General features: G+C 42.8%; 6 protein-coding genes across 6 annotated transcripts; 3 read left to right on the top strand and 3 right to left on the bottom strand.

The window, feature by feature from the left end:
- Positions 1-671: 671 nt before the first annotated feature.
- Positions 672-1,505, bottom strand: BRETT_001810 (uncharacterized protein; the record flags this gene model as incomplete). The annotated part of the gene is made up of 1 exon (XM_041280352.1): positions 672-1,505. One exon carries the CDS (start codon positions 1,503-1,505, stop codon positions 672-674), a length of 834 nt encoding a protein of 277 aa, XP_041135235.1.
- Positions 1,506-1,836: 331 nt separating this feature from the next.
- BRETT_001809 (uncharacterized protein) lies at positions 1,837-2,646 on the top strand (the record flags this gene model as incomplete). Its single annotated transcript, XM_041280351.1, has 1 exon — positions 1,837-2,646. The coding sequence occupies one exon, from the start codon at positions 1,837-1,839 to the stop codon at positions 2,644-2,646; it is 810 nt and encodes a 269-aa protein (XP_041135234.1).
- Positions 2,647-3,549: 903 nt separating this feature from the next.
- Positions 3,550-4,776, top strand: ARP2 (Arp2/3 complex subunit, actin nucleation center; the record flags this gene model as incomplete). Its single annotated transcript, XM_041280350.1, has 1 exon — positions 3,550-4,776. The coding sequence occupies one exon, from the start codon at positions 3,550-3,552 to the stop codon at positions 4,774-4,776; it is 1,227 nt and encodes a 408-aa protein (XP_041135233.1).
- Positions 4,777-5,637: 861 nt separating this feature from the next.
- BRETT_001807 (uncharacterized protein) lies at positions 5,638-7,857 on the bottom strand (the record flags this gene model as incomplete). Its single annotated transcript, XM_041280349.1, has 1 exon — positions 5,638-7,857. The coding sequence occupies one exon, from the start codon at positions 7,855-7,857 to the stop codon at positions 5,638-5,640; it is 2,220 nt and encodes a 739-aa protein (XP_041135232.1).
- A 1,032-nt stretch (positions 7,858-8,889) lies between these two features.
- BRETT_001806 (uncharacterized protein) lies at positions 8,890-9,825 on the bottom strand (the record flags this gene model as incomplete). Its single annotated transcript, XM_041280348.1, has 1 exon — positions 8,890-9,825. The coding sequence occupies one exon, from the start codon at positions 9,823-9,825 to the stop codon at positions 8,890-8,892; it is 936 nt and encodes a 311-aa protein (XP_041135231.1).
- A 3,536-nt stretch (positions 9,826-13,361) lies between these two features.
- On the top strand, positions 13,362-16,460 carry BRETT_001805 (uncharacterized protein; the record flags this gene model as incomplete). The annotated part of the gene is made up of 1 exon (XM_041280347.1): positions 13,362-16,460. The coding sequence occupies one exon, from the start codon at positions 13,362-13,364 to the stop codon at positions 16,458-16,460; it is 3,099 nt and encodes a 1,032-aa protein (XP_041135230.1).
- Between the last annotated feature and the right edge of the window lie 627 nt (positions 16,461-17,087).

The raw sequence follows: 17,087 nt of genomic DNA, 5'->3' as shown, positions 1-17,087 counted from the left end.
TTTCGAACCCCAAATGGTCTCCGACTCAATTAATTCGTCAAAATGTAAGAATCGCAAAGATTTTCAAGTGGTATTATTGCAATACCAAATTCAATCGATAGCTTTCTTAGTTCCTCTTAGTAATAACTTGCCGTAGCTCCTATTTTTTTAACTTGATGATTTCTTCAGTTACCTATATACTACACACATAAACTCGGAGTTTACCTAAACAAACTTATTCAAATAATGCGCTATTTCCATATAAATACTCAATATTGACCCAAAAATTTGATATATATAGCATTCATTACCTTGCAATTTCAACAATTCCTTATGAGCTCTCGTACTATTTTATCCCCACTAAATCTGACTCCTACTTTTCACCGAAAAATTGCAGTTACCTAATTCAGCAGGAAATCCTGATTTTTCTACCACATACCTCTAAGGGTACACATTCGCATTTCAACAAATACCCAATTACAATACATATTGATTACAATACATTACAATATATATCAATTATAATACATATCCATTACAATACATACGCAAATATTCCTATCCAAATTAATCACTCTCCAACTGTAGTATACACTCAAACCACAAAGCTCCAAATTTACAGCTTTTCTTCACGCAAATCACTTTATCTATTTCTCAATGTCCACTATTCACTCACTATTTCTCGAAATTCTTCATACACTTTCCGTATCAAATCTCTTCAACATTTTGACTAAACGCAGAAGCAATCGATGCTTCAATTTGAGTTGCTGCCTCTCTTTCAAATGTTCATCGTCCTTTTCCGCCGGTTCTTGCCTCAACTCCGCCTCTAATCGAGAAAGTTCCTTTTTCAAACGTTGCTGTTTCTGTTCCGCCATCCGTTTGCGTTCTTCAACATCAGAATTTTCCCTCTTGGCCTTTTCCAAACTCTCTTCCAAACTCTTCATACGCTGAATTTCGTTCTTTTTCATAATATCTAGCTCTGGGCGCCCCTTCCCCACAAAAAGTTCACTGTTTGGCTCCTTTCCAGCACTTAGACCACTTATTATCTGCCCCAAATGAAGCTTTTCTGCCTCCAACCTGCTCACTTCTTCCTCCATTTCTCGTGTTGTCTCATTCCGTTTTTTGCATTCCTTAACAAGAATTCGGATCACCTTATCCGATTTCGCATCAAGCTGTGCCTTGAGTGTTTTGATCTCGTTCTGCTGCTCGGCAATTTGCTTCTCCAACTTTTCATTTTCCTTGCTTATCTGCAGCATCTCGTCTTTTTTCAAGATGCTTCCCTGGTTCAAATACCGAAAGAACTTCTCCTTGCTATCAAGCTCCAAAAATTGATAGTTCAGCTTCTCCAGATAGCTTCTGTTCCTGTCGGCCAACTCCGAAAGGCATTCTGGATGATCTAAAAGTTTCCTTGCGATATCTTTTTCATATGTGCTTGGTCCATTTTGTGACTCTAGACTTTTGGCAAACTTCTTGTACAAATCTTCTGCTTGAAGAATAGGAAGTCCCTCATCCAGCGACGCCTGCATTATGTAGGATGAGCTTTAAAACAAAGAGAATGGTCTGAAAGTAAAAGATAGTAATGGATGATGTGAATTAGAAGATAGTAATGGATGATGTGGAGTTGAATTGAATGTAAACAAGCAGATGAGGTAAACAAGTACCAAAAAAAAAAAAAAAAAAATTGAGGTGAGGAAATATTGAAGTGCTAGAATTAAGAAGAGCGAAAAAAAAAACTGAAAAATAAAAATATTAAGCTCCGATCTATATGCACGAAAAAGATAACAGGTACAGCACAAACAATATAAGGTATATAAACACACAAATACCTGCACGCAAACAACAATAGTACAACCAGCAATGCGTGATGAGATTATAAAACATATCCAGTCGGTGATCCCATCGATCCCACTTCATTTAATATCTCAGGGTGCGGAAGCAATGATATTTCTTACTGATAAGCATCCATATCTACCCAAAGACATCTATCCGCGGGGTTTATCAAACAAGAGCAAGTACGTAATCAAGTATAGGCCACGGAAGCCTTATAGACATCCGAAATTGGACCGTCAAATAACCGCTTCGAGAACATCTTCGGAGGCAAGACTTTTACATAAACTTTTCCTTTTAGGAGTAAAGGCACCAAAGTTGGTGGCTATTGATGCCCCAAACGGGCTGATATGGATGGAATTCGTTGGATATAAGCTCCCAGATGGGAAATCTAGCTCTTTAAAGAACTGGCTATGGCTTCTAGAGAAAGAATCCACACGACAAAACCAAGCAGCACTTTCTGAAGAAGTGAAGAATTGCTTGCTGGGTATCGGGCGCTTAATTGGTGTGCTTCACTTAAATGGAATAGTTCACGGCGATTTAACATCATCCAATATCGTTCTTGCCGATAAAGAGACGCACAAACCCAGCCTTATAGATTTTGGTCTTTCTTCATATTCTGAGCTTCCTGAGGATCGTGCCGTCGATCTGTACGTTTTAGAGCGTGCACTCAAGTCTACTCATCCTGTATATGCTGAAAAATACTCGGACTGGATCCTCGATGGCTACCATGATGTCCACTTGGAGGATGGAAAAAGTGGTGCAAGGAAGTACGCTGATACAATTGCCCGGTTTAAGGAGGTGCGGATGCGTGGAAGGAAGCGGACCATGGAGGGCTGAGTTATGTATGATTCATTGCATGTATCTTGTGTTCTTTAAAAGCTTTTCGTGTGCGATATGTGGGTGAAAGGTGTGAAAATGGCCATTTTCACATTCACTGCTAGTTTCGGCTGACGTAATACAACTTTTTTTGAATGAGTAAAACTTTCGACTTTCATCTAGTGGGAAAGGGTTCGTAAGTGTAATTTTTGGAGGTCTTAGAGAATGATAATTAGTATAATTCTGTTCGGTGTGCTGCCCATAGTGTAAGGTTGGTATCAATATCATCATTTTGGGCTAATCCTGTGCATATGGCGCCGATGCAGTCGGCTGAGGTAAGTACGTCGATCGGCGCGACTGCCTGCCGCAGCTTAATAAATTGGGCCTGTGGGGAGAAAAATAAATAGATGAAAGAGAAGTAGGTAAAATAAATAAAATCGAAGAGTAGCGAGCGAGATTGGGTGAGGGCCAGAAAAAATTCTAAAGTAATGGTAAAGCCCAGGAGGTTACAATTGGCACAATTAAAGCATTACAGAGCATATTTAAAGTAAGCTTGGTGGAATTAAGGATACCAAGGCACGAGCAGACAACGAGTGAAAATTTGGAAATGGATCAAGCACCAATTGGTAAGTAATTGGATGACGAGCAATCGGAAAGACGATGGGGACAAATATGGTATACGGGAGCACTATGTGGGATAATTGAGTGTTATGGAACTGTATTTAGTGGCTGGAGGCATATTTTGTGATAGTATTGCTTTTGTGATTGATGCAGTGCAACAAGAAGAGCAAGATGAAGTGGAATACGATGGAAATTAGGGGAAGAGATAGCAGAGGCGTATTTTTGGGCATAAGAAAAGACTGATGAGAGAAGGCAGGAAAAGCATTGGAAAGTGCAGTTTGGAATGGGATTTGTTGTAGGTGCATGATTATAGAACGTTTCTGGTTGCATTTGGAGGCATTTTCAGCACACTTTACTAACAAAACCAACAAAATTCATTCAGTTCTTGATCAAGGTACAGGATTTGTGAAAATCGGCCGGGCAGGCCAGAATTTCCCCGATCACACGTTTCCCTCAATAGTGGGCCGGCCGATACTCCGGGCAGAGGAAAAAACAGGTGATGTGAAGATTAAAGACATCATGTGTGGAGATGAGGCATCAAGTGTGAGGTCATCTTTGCAAGTGTCGTATCCGATGGAAAACGGCATAATCCGGAACTGGGAGGACATGGAGCACTTGTGGGACTATGCGTTTTACGATAAGATGAAGATGGACACGGAGGGCCGGAAAATCTTGCTGACCGAGGCACCGTTGAACCCATTGAAGAACAGAGAGAAAATGTGCGAGGTGATGTTTGAAAAGTACGGGTTTGGAGGAGTTTACGTGGCGATCCAGGCTGTTTTGGCATTGTATGCGCAGGGTTTGTCATCGGGAGTGGTGATAGACTCGGGTGACGGTGTGACGCATATCGTTCCGGTGTATGAGTCGGTCGTTTTGAGTCACATGACGAAAAGAATCGATGTTGCCGGCCGAGATGTGACGAGAAACTTGATCAATCTCTTGCTTAGAAGGGGGTACGCATTCAACAGGACGGCGGACTTCGAGACTGTCCGCCAGATCAAGGAGAAGATGTGCTATGTGTCGTACGATTTGGCGTTTGACGAAAAATTGAGTAATGAGACAACAACTCTGGTTCGGAAATTCGAACTTCCGGACGGCCGGCTCATAAAGATCGGATCTGAGCGGTTTGAGGCACCCGAGTGCCTTTTCCAGCCCTCGCTTGTGGATGTGGAGCAGCCGGGAATCGGCGAGGCGCTCTTCAATGTGGTGCAAGGATGTGAAGTCGACATCCGCTCGACCCTTTACAAGTCGATTGTTTTGAGTGGAGGATCCTCGATGTATCCCGGTCTCCCATCGCGGTTGGAGCGCGAACTCAAGCAGCAGTGGCTTGCCAAAGTTCTCCACGGGGATCCGGCTCGTTTGCCAAAGTTTAAAGTGCGGATTGAGGATCCTCCTAGGAGAAAATACATGGTTTTCATTGGAGGAGCTGTTTTGGCCAATATTATGGCCGACAAGGATCACATGTGGGTTAGTAAGGCAGAGTGGGATGAGCAGGGTGCTCGTTCGCTATCGAAGTTTGCTCCTCAGTGAGGATGTGAAGTTGTAAATAGGGCTCAGAGTAGGTTGAGATGTGAGCGAATTGATCCATTCAGTTAGATGTGCCAGGTTGGAGCCATGGGATGGTTTAGTGTTTAGTCGAGCGTACTTCAATGTTAATTGGTATTAGTAGTGATTTGTATGTGTAGGTTGTTGAGAGGTGATAAGATATGAAAATGATACCTTCGAGCTTGTCTGCTTATTATGCGTTCATTGCTTAATGTCGTTGCATCAAAGCTGGAATGACGTACTCCTCTAATATTTATAATTGTATAATTAACGACCCTCTAACACCCCACTTGCTTAAATTACAAAATATATCTTCTTTAAAAGTGTCAAGGGACATCAGTGGCAACTATTATGAACGATGGTGCAACAATACAGTATTAGCGTGACGATAAATGCCAATATATGCAAGCACTAAGAGTACAATTTACTGTTAGGTTAACAATTCGAACACCTGCAAACACGCTAAGTGATTACATCAATGCTATATTTATGTCATATAGACAGTAGTTATATACGATGTCGATTCTATTGATTGTCCATAGCAATAATGTAGATGGACGGTATTATACAAAAGCGGTAATAAGAAAAGGTCAAAGCGGAATCTAAGGCCATGTAAGAATGAATGGATGAGCGGATGAAGATGGGGGGAAGGGTAAATAAGCAAGAGTAGAAGATCAAAGAGAGGAGTGAGGGGTAGAATGTCAAAGATAGAACATCAATCACAGCATCAATGGCATAGAGACAGTATCAATGACAACACCAAAGGCATAAAATCAATCGCAGCATCAAAGACATAAAGACAACATCAACAATCAAAGTAAATGAAAGAATAAAATTGCATCTCCCTCAACAATACTCATTCACTCTCCTCCAGACATTCCTGACCAGCAGTTCAATCTTCTTGTCGGACATATCCGGGTGCACAGCCCCGTACTTGACGGCATTCCGGACCAGATCGCCCATAAAACGCTCGGTGACCGTTTTCGGACTGAGAAACGGCATTTTCAGCACTTCTTCCGCAGTTGCCCGCCTGTCGGGATCCCGTCTCAAGCATTTTCGCATGGTATCGATTGCAAGACAGTTAACAGGCGGCCCTCCATGTGGAGAAGTACGCGGATACGTGATTTGAAGCTGTGAATTAGTGATTGCGATAATCTTCTTGGAGCCCGGATACTGGGCATAGGGAGGTTTGCCGTAGCACATCTGGTATATGATGCATCCACAAGACCAAATGTCGGCCGGCTTGCCGACTTTCCACACGTTTCCAGCCTCAATCAACGTTTCTGGTGCCATATAGTTGGGCGTACCCATCTGACACTCTCGGTAAACGTTTACCGTGTGGTCTGAGACCTGGTTTGAGATTCCAAAGTCGATCAACTTCAGCACTCCTCGCACAAACACGAAATTTGCTGGCTTCAAGTCCGAATGCACCACTCCTGCCCGATGTACTGCCTCCACACACTTGATCATTTCTCGTGTGTGATACCGGACGAACTCCAAATCGAACGGTTTGCCCGACCGGCTCGCCAAGACATGTGCAAGATCGATTTCTCCAAACTCCATCACAAACATGAGACTTTTCTTGCTTGTTGAGTAATCCAGCAGCTTTACCACCCTCTCCTCATCATGTAGCCTCTGTAGTATGCTCACTTCTCCTTTAAACTCGTCCACCGTGCTCTGTTCGTGCTCCGCTAGCCGGACAACCTTCACCGCGTAGCTATCATGCCGATTAAAGCCACCTTTCGGCTCCTCTTCCTTCCCTCCCGTGTATTTCGCACGATAAACTCTAGACGACCCTCCTTTTCCGATCTGCTCTATAATTGAAAACTGTCTCCCATTCACCTCCAGAATGTTGCTTCTGCCTGCACCGCCCGACCCATTTCTGGGGTCCACATCCATCTTTTCTCGTACTGCTCGGTTGCTTCTTTCTCCAACCGACTTCTGGCTCATTTCGGCAAGCATCCGCTGCTTCTGCCTCAAGAGCTCTTTAGCCAAAACCGAGCTTCGGTCGCTTCGTGTGCTATTTCTGCTATTTCTTCTGTCCATGCCACTTCTTCCAATTTCTCCTTTTTTATTTCTACTGCCTTTATCTGAAAAGTCTATTGCCAAACTCCTGGGCTCGTTCTCCTTGTTGCTCTCCCACACATTGAACTGCATTTGCTTCACCTTCTCCTGCGATTTCGGCACAACCTGTGCCCGTCTGGCCTGTTCCGGAGTTGCCAAAAGATCCAACTCGCTTTCATCCATAGATTTTCTTCTTTCACTCATTCTTGTCGGTGTTTTCTCCAATTCCAGGCTGCAAGACATATCGCCCCGATCACTCCGCTTCACCACCGGGGAACAACCCGTTCTAATATGTATGGGAGTCCGCGTGGCAGTAAGTGGCCGTTTATTTCGTTTTATCGATTCATTGTCCATGTTGGATTCCATTTCCAGTGATATTTTCGACCCGGAAACTCTTCTTGGTGCTCCCAAGCTCAACCGTGGCTTCAGCCTTGGATGTCGCCTACTGCTAGAACTGTCTTTCATGTGTAATAACCCCTGCTGAGTCCTGGAGAGCGAGCACAGACTGTTCTTGCCTAAATCTCTGTAATGTGAATTTTCCAGGTTCGAAACTTCGGTTCCGCCCTCTTGTTTGCCTCCAGTGCCATTTACAGACACTTCATAGCTTCTTCCACGACCACTTGCCGTTTGTGTTTGCCCATTTCCACCAACATTCCTCGGATGAGTGTCGCTAACATCTAATTTTTCCAGTAACGACATTGCATATGTACTCAAAGCCGGTGGACCGGGTTCATCATCTGAATCATCTTCAAATGCCTCATATCCAGACCTTGGCCTTCTCGCAGTCATTGTTGACTGCGCCACCTTTAAATTGTGCCCTCTACTATTGTCAATGTGCAAGTTTCGCGTCCTCTGCTTTTTATTCAATTCGATGTCTAAAGATGTAGCTGATGAAGTCAGCGTGGACAGGATATTCGTTTTTTCTGATACTAATGATCCACTCGTCTGATGTGTAATGCTATTAATGTGAGGCGGTGACTTAGTTCTCAGATATTCCGTCATTTAGAGATGCTTGTAGGGTATTAGAGCTTTAAACTTAGACACATTAACTCAAATGATAAATTGTGAAATCGCGTGCTTGCTGGCTCGTCAAATCGGAATGCAACTCCTTTATAACCCTCACAAGTTCTATATGAGTACCTTCAATACCAAACTAACCGATTTGGCCGTTGCTTGGAAATGAATAATGAACTATCTAAAGTTGAAAGTTCGTTGCATGCGAAGGCTAAAAAAATACATGCGACACGCTCGCTTTATTGATAAACATACAAAAAAAAAAAAAAAAAATTGCTGCACTATGAAATTCTCGCACTCTTATACTCGATAAGTTACAAATTAAGCGCCAGGCCAGATCTGATATATCAAAGAAGACAAGGTACCAAAGTACAAAAGCATTACATACACTTTTGAATGCATTGCTTCCCTCATACATATTTAGCAACACATTTCATTTTAATCATTTTTGTGTCTCTTTGAGTTTCCTTTTGTGCTTTCAACTGTATCACGTGATTCCGTGATTACTGCGACAAGAATTTTAAATTGGGCCTATACAAGTGGATAACGAAATAGACCAGTAAAATAAAGTAATCTGACAGTAAGAAATAAGTAGTAGCTGGGGCAAAGTAATGCAGTTTCATTCATTATAAAATCTGCTTGTTGGTAAAATTGATTGGGCAATAATGAGAGTACTAGGGATTTATTAGTATAAGTTATAATAACTTTTCACGCATCTAAAAGAATAGACATTGATAATTGTATATGAAAACTTCACGAACTCGCTTTACTATTTGTAGAAAGAAATTATTATAAACGTTGAAAATTACAACAACACTTAACCACAGTTTGAAATGTATTTACTATAGAAATGTAATGTTCTTATAGAAGGCAGGTATGAGAATAAAGAAAGAAAAACAGTATGAATGGATGAGAAACAGGCACCTTAGGAAAAGAAGCTCATGCAGATAATTTACAGTTAGAGACGAAACAATAAAATAAAGACCAGAGAAAATCATTAGAGGATCTCAAAATCTATCCTTAACTTATCACCTCCAGATAGTTACTTGGACACATACCAATATCACCATTAGAGTTCTTTCCCTGCCACCAGTTTCCTGTCGTGTCCTTAACCTTGAAGATTTCGCCTTTCTTGAATGAAAGTTCATTGATATCATCGGGATTTGCCGCGTAATCATACAAGCCCCTAACTAGAATTGGATAGTCTGAGTCCGGAATAATGGATTTATGACTATTAGAGCTAGCAACTTTACCATTAGCATGCTCAGAAACGCCAGTTGCAGTATTTTCGGCAATATCAGACGAAGAACGTTTAGAAGAGCCATCTTCAGAAGCTGAAACATCGTCCTGGGCTGGATTCTCAAACCCATTAAGCTCCCGAGAGTATGGCTCACCTTCAAATGGATTCTGGTTGTCCTTACCAGGTGAATAAACCTCATTTCTGCCGTTATTGAAAGTAGCGGCATTATGGGAAGCCGGGTTTCCGGTTGTCCGAGCAGAAAGCCTTCTGGATTGAAGCACGAGATTTTCTCCATCACCGACTGAGTCGAGCAGCTCGATAAGAGGAGAGGTGGGGTCGGATCCGAAGTAGAAAAGCCATAAAATATTGATAATACAGCATAGAATAAAACCTGCACTTGCAGCAGCTGTGGACGACCATGAGTAATAAATCAAGTTGTTGGTTGAGTTGGAGTTGTAGACAAATGCAATGGCTATAAAGCAGTTGAGAAACATCCGGTGCCTGTGAAACGTGCTCGTGAGATATAGCACGATGACAAATATTAGAAGGAGAAGTTGGAAAACTAACCCCCACCATGCAAACTTCGGATAGTAACTGTTTAAATCCGAGGCTGCCGCTATGGAGCCTGCAAATGCAACAATCCATGCCGCCACTGCCAACAAGTATGTACTTATTCCAAACAGACTTGTTGATCTTATTGTAGAGAGCCGTACCATGACGTATATAATTACTTTTTCTTGCTTTGAATAATCTTTGATGTGCTACTATCCACTCTTGATTCAGTTGGAAGACCTGTATAATGTACAATGTTCTGTCTCAAAGACTAAAGGTAAAATGACACAAGATGGATCAACTACCGATAAAGATGAAGCAAACAGAGGAGTGAGGAAGGAAGAACAATTTTATAGGGGCTATAGGGGTCCCTTCTGATTTCATGTGGTAGCTTTTATTATTATTATTATTATTTTTTTTTTTTCATCATTGATTTTTTCCTATTCCTACTAATCGATGCGCCTCATTTTGCTTAATTCGTTTCTCCAAACTCTCATACTGTTCATCACGTCCATACCTTATACCATTTGAAGCAAACTCAAATCATCATTTTTCACAATTAATCTACTAACAACAGGATGTGGACATTGGATATTGTACGTGAACATTATACCTGATTTGCATGCGATCTATGACCGATGCATGCCCTCGTAAAACAATTTCGGCTGACACCCGTGCACCTAATGCTTGCGCTTGTTGGGCGGTTCGCGTTTTTATGTGCAGAAAATACCTTTATGAAACGCGTGAAAGTGCACAAAGCGGGAAGAGGAGCAAAAATAGAAAAGGAAAAAATCGAGAAAATAAATTGAAAAAGAAAAAAATCAAGGAAACAAAAAGAAAATAAGGAGAGGTTCGTAAAAAACGATGAAAAAAACGATAAAAAATCTGGGCGCCAGAAGATGACAGAAACGGTCTGAAAAGGTCGATTGGCTTGAAAAGAAGTTTGACGTTTTACTTTTTTTTTTTCCTGACTATCTGTGGAGAACAACAAAATGAATCATTATCAGCTTTAAGCGGCTGAACTGGGGCATTTGTTCAGTTGATAATTAATCAATTCTGACTTTTTTTTTTTTTTTGCTTAGCAGAGATACAACAGCATTCCAAACAGCCTACATGAATGATAGTTTGATAGAATTTATGTGAAATACGCTATAGCATTTGAAAATTTTCAAGATTGTATTCTGAGCACCCGGCTCAGAGCAATGATTGAAAAATCTAACATACAGATATACCAAAATATTCTAGCAGTACAAACTAGAAGCAAAGGAAGAGTTTCAGTAATAAAAACCTTTCATCAGTAGAACCATTTTTTTACCCGAAATCAGAATAAATATCTACATTTTGGTTCATTCCATAACCGCCCAAACTGGGTGAAAAATTCAACAACAAAGCTTTCTAGGTTGAAATAAGACAACAATAAAGTCTAGAAGTTGTCTGAAAATACGACCAGATCTGAGAGATAAAAGATAGCCGCTAAGAATTGCCGACAAGCCAAGCGGGGTAATACACGATTGCCGACAATAGAGCCGTTCAGTTAACGGGGTGAGAAAAAAGTAATTTGCAGATGCGGAAACTTGTACCAGATGTCCGAAAAAGGTAACTGAAAAATTTAGCGCGATAAAAATGGGTCATCGCAAAAAAATTATAGGGCAACCATAAGCGCCAGAAAAAAAATACTATAATTAGTATAACGATCATGAGACTAAAAAATGAGTCAGACAAAGGACAAATGGGCAAGGCTAAGAAGACTTTGCAAGATAAGGAAGCTGTAAACAGAAAGCAAAAATGTAGGGGGAAGAAAAATCACGGTTGAGAATAATAAGACAAACTGTAAAAGCACAATAGAAAGAGATGATATCAAGAGTGAAAAAAGTCAGGAGAAAGAGGAAAGGAGCGGAAAAATAGATGAATGACGGAAATAAAGCAAACATAAAGAGAAATAAACAAAAAAAATAGTGTGTAAGGGTGAATGGGAACGGGGATGGCTGGAAGTGAAAGAAAGAAAAGCAAGACGAATAATTAGAGTGGGTATGAAGAAGGTGGAGAATCGGAAACATACACACGACAGCAGTTTTAATCAAGTACCCACTATTGGGCAAGATAAAAAAAAAAGGATACCATGTATAATAAAACCAGCAAAAGGCCGCTGTCCGGACAGATGCCCCCGTATAGTTAGGAAATTCTCGGTTATGAATGTGACGGAGTGCTCCGGAAGTGCAGCAAAATCCTCAAAGAGGAAAAAATCGAGGGTAATTCTATTGTGTGTACGATAATTCAGAAAAGACGTAAAGCCGGATGGGGTGAAAAAAAGAATGAAAAAAGCAGATTTGAAAAATGTGAAAAAGGAAGTGGAAACGGGTCGAGAGTGAGAAAAGGCATTAAATGGGGGAAAAGGGCATTATCAAGTGAGAAATGGCTTTAGATGATGAGAAATGTGTTGGATGAAAAATGGTGAAAGCAGTATTAGGTAGTAAAACGTTGGGAGTTTAATTTGTGCAGATATTGGATAGCACAAAAACAGAGATGAGATGGACATGAGCCCATTTGCTGAAAAATAACGTGAGACAAGATCCAGGACGGTAACAAATTAATTATCAGCGGACTGTGCACATTGTAAATAGCACAGAAGAAATTTGACAGCCAATTAAAAACAAGAAACAAATCGGTTGGATGGACAGAATTGCACTTTCTGACTGATTTCGGAGCCATGTAAAACGAACTCCGAAAAATGCATTCAGCCAATAAAGTCGCGATGCTCTATATAGCTTTTTTACGGAAAAACAATGATGAAAAAAGAAAAAAGAAGAGGATAATGCGAAAGGTGAAGTTGAAATAACGATGAATAGAGGTGCGAGTGGAGTAGATTAATGTGAAGCGGAAATGAGGTAGAAATGAGATAGAGGTCAGGCCGAAGTGAAGATAAAGAAAGTAGTAGCAAGTAAAGTGATACTAAGGAAAACAGTAAAGCGAAGTTAAAGAAGGTGATAAAGTGAAGTTAAAGTAAAGTGGTAAAGCAAATTAGTAAAGCAAATTAGTAAAGTAAAGTGGTAGTGAAGTGGTAGTAAAGTGGTAGTAAAGTGGTAGCAAAGTGGTAAAGTAAGTAATAATCAAATGCACTCAATTCTTAGGCATTTCATTCTGTTATCAGCTTTGTCAAAACTTCTCGGAGTTTCTCTGAATCATTTTTTCAGGAAACAAAAAAACCCATGATCTGGATTTTTTCAGCCACGTCCCCACTAAGCAAATTCCTCAGTCGCCAATGGGGCAATGACTGAATGCGGAAGGAGGGAAATCTGTGGGTTACGATTTTGGAAATGCTTTTGGGCGGGAACAGGACAGGTATAAATACCAGAGAGGTTTCCCCTTTTCCCCACTATTGACAACGGGCAATCTTTTGCAGTATTTAAGCCCTTTGTTATTTCCACTTGTCTTTTCTTTTCCCCTCTTGCTTTTTTTTTTTTTACCTTTCTCTTCTCGTAACGATTTCCATCCAGTACTTTTGTATTCAGAAGGGAGCATTCAAGTACAGTAAAGCAAGACTAAGCTGAGTTAAGTTAAGCGAATTGCAAACAGGTTTGAACCGTGATACAAGCAGTAACAGTTCGAATTTGAAGTAACAAGGAACCGCTAGAAATCCTTGCTGAGCTAGAATCCTTGAAGCAAAAGCAAGAATCGAAAACAAAACAAAAGAAAACCAAAAATGACATCAGTTGCCAACAAGCTAACCACGCACAATAACTTCAGTGCCTCGTCCTTTGACAATGTGGAGGAAACAGAGTTGGAGGGTTCAGGCTACAAGTCCGAGGCATTCGCCGGCAAGAAGGAGCAGATGGCCAAGGTGATGGATGAGTTGGATAAATCAGGCTTGATCCCAGAGTCGCTTATTGAGCACGAGACCAACTGGTTCTACAAGGAGTTGGGCATCGATGACACGTTCTTTTCGGCAGTGTCGGTGAAGGACATTGCGTGCGACATTTTGGGGCTTTACTCGGCCAAAGTGGACGCATTTGCACGGGGAAACGGGGTTTCGGGAGCAGAGGCAGCTGAAGATACCCATTTCAGCTACAAGAAGATTGGCGAGGACCACTCGGCCTTCTTTGCCTCGGGACCGGCAGCTGCTGAGTTCGATCTTGAGATCGACGAGAAGTTCCTCGACAGGGCAGATGCCAGCTTCAGAGTTGAGTCATTTGTGTCGGAGTTACCAAACGGGACGAAACTCCAGTGCAGCTTCGTGTATCGGTGTGTTTTCAGCGGCTCGAAGTCGCCTGATGGCACAATTGAATCGGTGAGCGACGTTGTTTTCGCCAAAACAGCATCCGCACACACCAAGGGCCTCTACAAGGAGGTTTTGGACGAGATGAAGACCACAGACGGTGCTGTGGTGAAGCACTATGCGGTGGCAGCAAGCGGGGAACAGCGGATCGTGATTGGCTATCCAAAGGGATCGTCTCCACAGTACAATTCGGCTCTCTCGGCACTTGCCAAGTACTACGGGGTGGTTGTGAAGCGGAAGTACGTGGAAAACTTTGCTGAGGGATCAACGGTGGTGACTTTGTACATCGAGCACTCGGAAAAGTACTCAGCAGACACAATTATCTACCAGATCACGCGCGAGGCATCGTTGTTGTACTGCATTCCAAACAACACGTTCCACACGCAGTTTGTGGCGGGCAAAATGTCGGCCCAGGAGTGCATCTTTGCACACTGTGGTGCCGTTTTCGTGACCCACTTCCTCAACAGGCTTGGCCCGGAGTACAGCGAGCTCAAGAAGACGCTTAAGGGCTCGACGGAGGACGTTGAACTCCTCGCACGGTTGAAAGAGAGGCTCACTTCGGAGACTTACAGCCCAGAGTACATCTCAGAGTGCGTGAAGCAGCACTTGGCGGTGGTCCGGAGGCTGTACCGGGTGTTTATGGACACGCACTACACGACTTCGTCGCTGGAGAAGACGTTGTCGTACAAGCGGGCGTCGCAGGCTGAGTCGATCGACTCGGACGACCAGTTCGACCAGATCGTCGAGGACGAGTGTGCCACGAACAAAGGTCACGCACTTGTGTTGAGGGCCTTATACACCTTTACGAAGAGCATTCTTAAGACGAATTTCTTCGTGACATCGAAGTTGGCGATCTCGTTCCGGTTGCGGCCGACGTTTTTGCCCAAGGAGGAGTACCCAAACACTCCATTCGGCATGTTTTTCGTCGTTGGCTCGGACTTCCGGGGCTTCCACGTGCGTTTCCGCGATATTGCAAGGGGTGGAATCCGTATCGTGAAATCTGCATCTGCAGATGCGTACGCCAAGAACAGACGGACGATGTTTGACGAGAATTACGGGTTGGCCAGCACGCAGCAGAGGAAGAACAAGGATATTCCAGAAGGTGGATGCAAGGGTGTGATCTTGCTCGATGCGGGCAGTGCACAGAATAAGGTCAAGGAGTGCTTCCAGAAGTACATCGACGCGATCTTGGACTTGTTGATCAAGGACCCAGCCAAGGAGAAGATTGTGGACTTGTACGGCGAGCCGGAGATGTTGTTCATGGGCCCGGACGAGAACACGGCCGATCTTGTGGACTGGGCTACGTTGCACGCCAAGAAGAGAGGTGCCAAGCTCGGATTCCCATGGAAGGCCTTCTTCACGGGAAAATCGCCGGAGTTGGGCGGAATTCCGCACGATAAGTACGGTATGACCACGTTGAGTGTGCGTGAGTACATCACGGGCACGTACAAGAAGCTTGGAATCACAGACTGGTCGAAGATCAACAAGTTGCAGATGGCAGGTGGAGACGGAGACTTGGGTTCGAACGAGATCAAGTTTTCTGGTGATGAGCGGTACGTGGGTTTGGTTGATGGCTTTGGTGCAATTGTCGACGAGGACGGAATCGACAAGAAGGAGTTGTTGCGTCTTGCTGAGCAGAGGTTGGGCAACAACAAGTTTGATCGCTCGAAGCTCGGCCCAAAGGGATATGCGGTGATGATTGACGAGAACAACGTCAAGACTCCAGGTGGAAAAGTCATCAAGAACGGATTGCAGTTCAGAAACAACTTCCACTTGATGATTCCAGAGATCTACCCTCGCAAGGATTTCGTCAACTTGTTTGTTCCATGTGGAGGACGTCCTGCCTCCATCAATGCAAACAACGTCCATCTGCTCTTGGACGACAAGACGGGCAAGTCGATCGTCCCGATCATCGTCGAGGGCGCCAACTTGTTCATCACGCAGCCTGCCAAGATCATTCTCGAGAAAGCAGGTGCCGTGGTGTTCAAGGATGCCTCCACAAACAAGGGAGGTGTCACGTCTTCCTCGATGGAGGTGTTGGCAGCCTTGTCTTTGGATGATGACCAGTTCAAGCACAATATGTGCCTAGACGCCGAGTCCGGAGAGCTCCCAGCCTTCTACAAGACCTACGTGAAGCAGGACGAGGCCAACATCGTCGAAAAGGCCAAGTTGGAGTTCAATCTCTTGTGGAAGTTGAAGGAGGAGACCGGCAAGACCTTCAGCGAGTTGAGTGACACGCTTTCTGTCGCAATCAACACGTTGGCCGACCAGTTGCGCGAGTCGGACGAGTTGTGGAAGCAGGATTTGAGTTTCCGTAACCACGTCATCGCCGCTGCTGTCCCACCGGTTTTGCTCCAGACCGTCGGAATTGACGCACTTGTCCGCCGGATTCCTGACGCATACTTGAAGGCCATGTTTGCCACCAAGTTGGCCGGCGAGTTTGTCTACACAAGGGGCGTCCACCCTAATCCGGCAACTTTCTTGCAGTTTATCTCCGAGTTGAAGGAGAAGTACGAGAAGGTGTGAAGTGTGTTTTAAATTGATAAGTAAAGAGTAATAAAGATAGGATGTGAGATTAGAGAATAGAGATTAGAGATGAGATGATAGCGTAATAAAGATTAAAAATTAAAGATTAAAGTACTAGCAATTAGAGATTAAAGATTGGAGAGTAGTAAAATTAAATACCATCAACGATTAAAGGGGGTTGATTAATAAAGAATAATGAGTATTTAAGAGAAACGATTAAAGAATATAATGGATGTTTAATGTGGGTATTGTTGAAGTGCAATCAGTAACTGTTATACAAAAAAATAATGCTAAGGAGAAGAATAAGCCACCGTCTTCCAAATGAAAAGCAATCAGGAAGAGACATCAAAGAGAGTCATAAGAGAAATGAGACAAAATCTATATTACGATGTAGTACTTACAGAAGTATCAGGAAAGCTTTAGGTATAAAGTAGAGAGGAGATATTACGACAAGTATCATAGAATACATTGTGGATCAGAATGGAGATGCACACAAAACGATAACCAAAAAAAGCAAGTAGGAAGAAATCGGAGTATGGAATATTGCTTGTGTAAGAAATATGACTGTGTGTGATAAACATTATTCAGTGGTATGGACTAGCAAAATAATGGTGATTGAGTGAAAGT

This window comes from Brettanomyces bruxellensis, chromosome 4 (genome assembly GCF_011074885.1).
Source record: "Brettanomyces bruxellensis chromosome 4, complete sequence".
NCBI lineage: Eukaryota > Fungi > Ascomycota > Pichiomycetes > Pichiales > Pichiaceae > Brettanomyces > Brettanomyces bruxellensis.
This window is presented reverse-complemented; position numbering and strand designations above follow the sequence as displayed.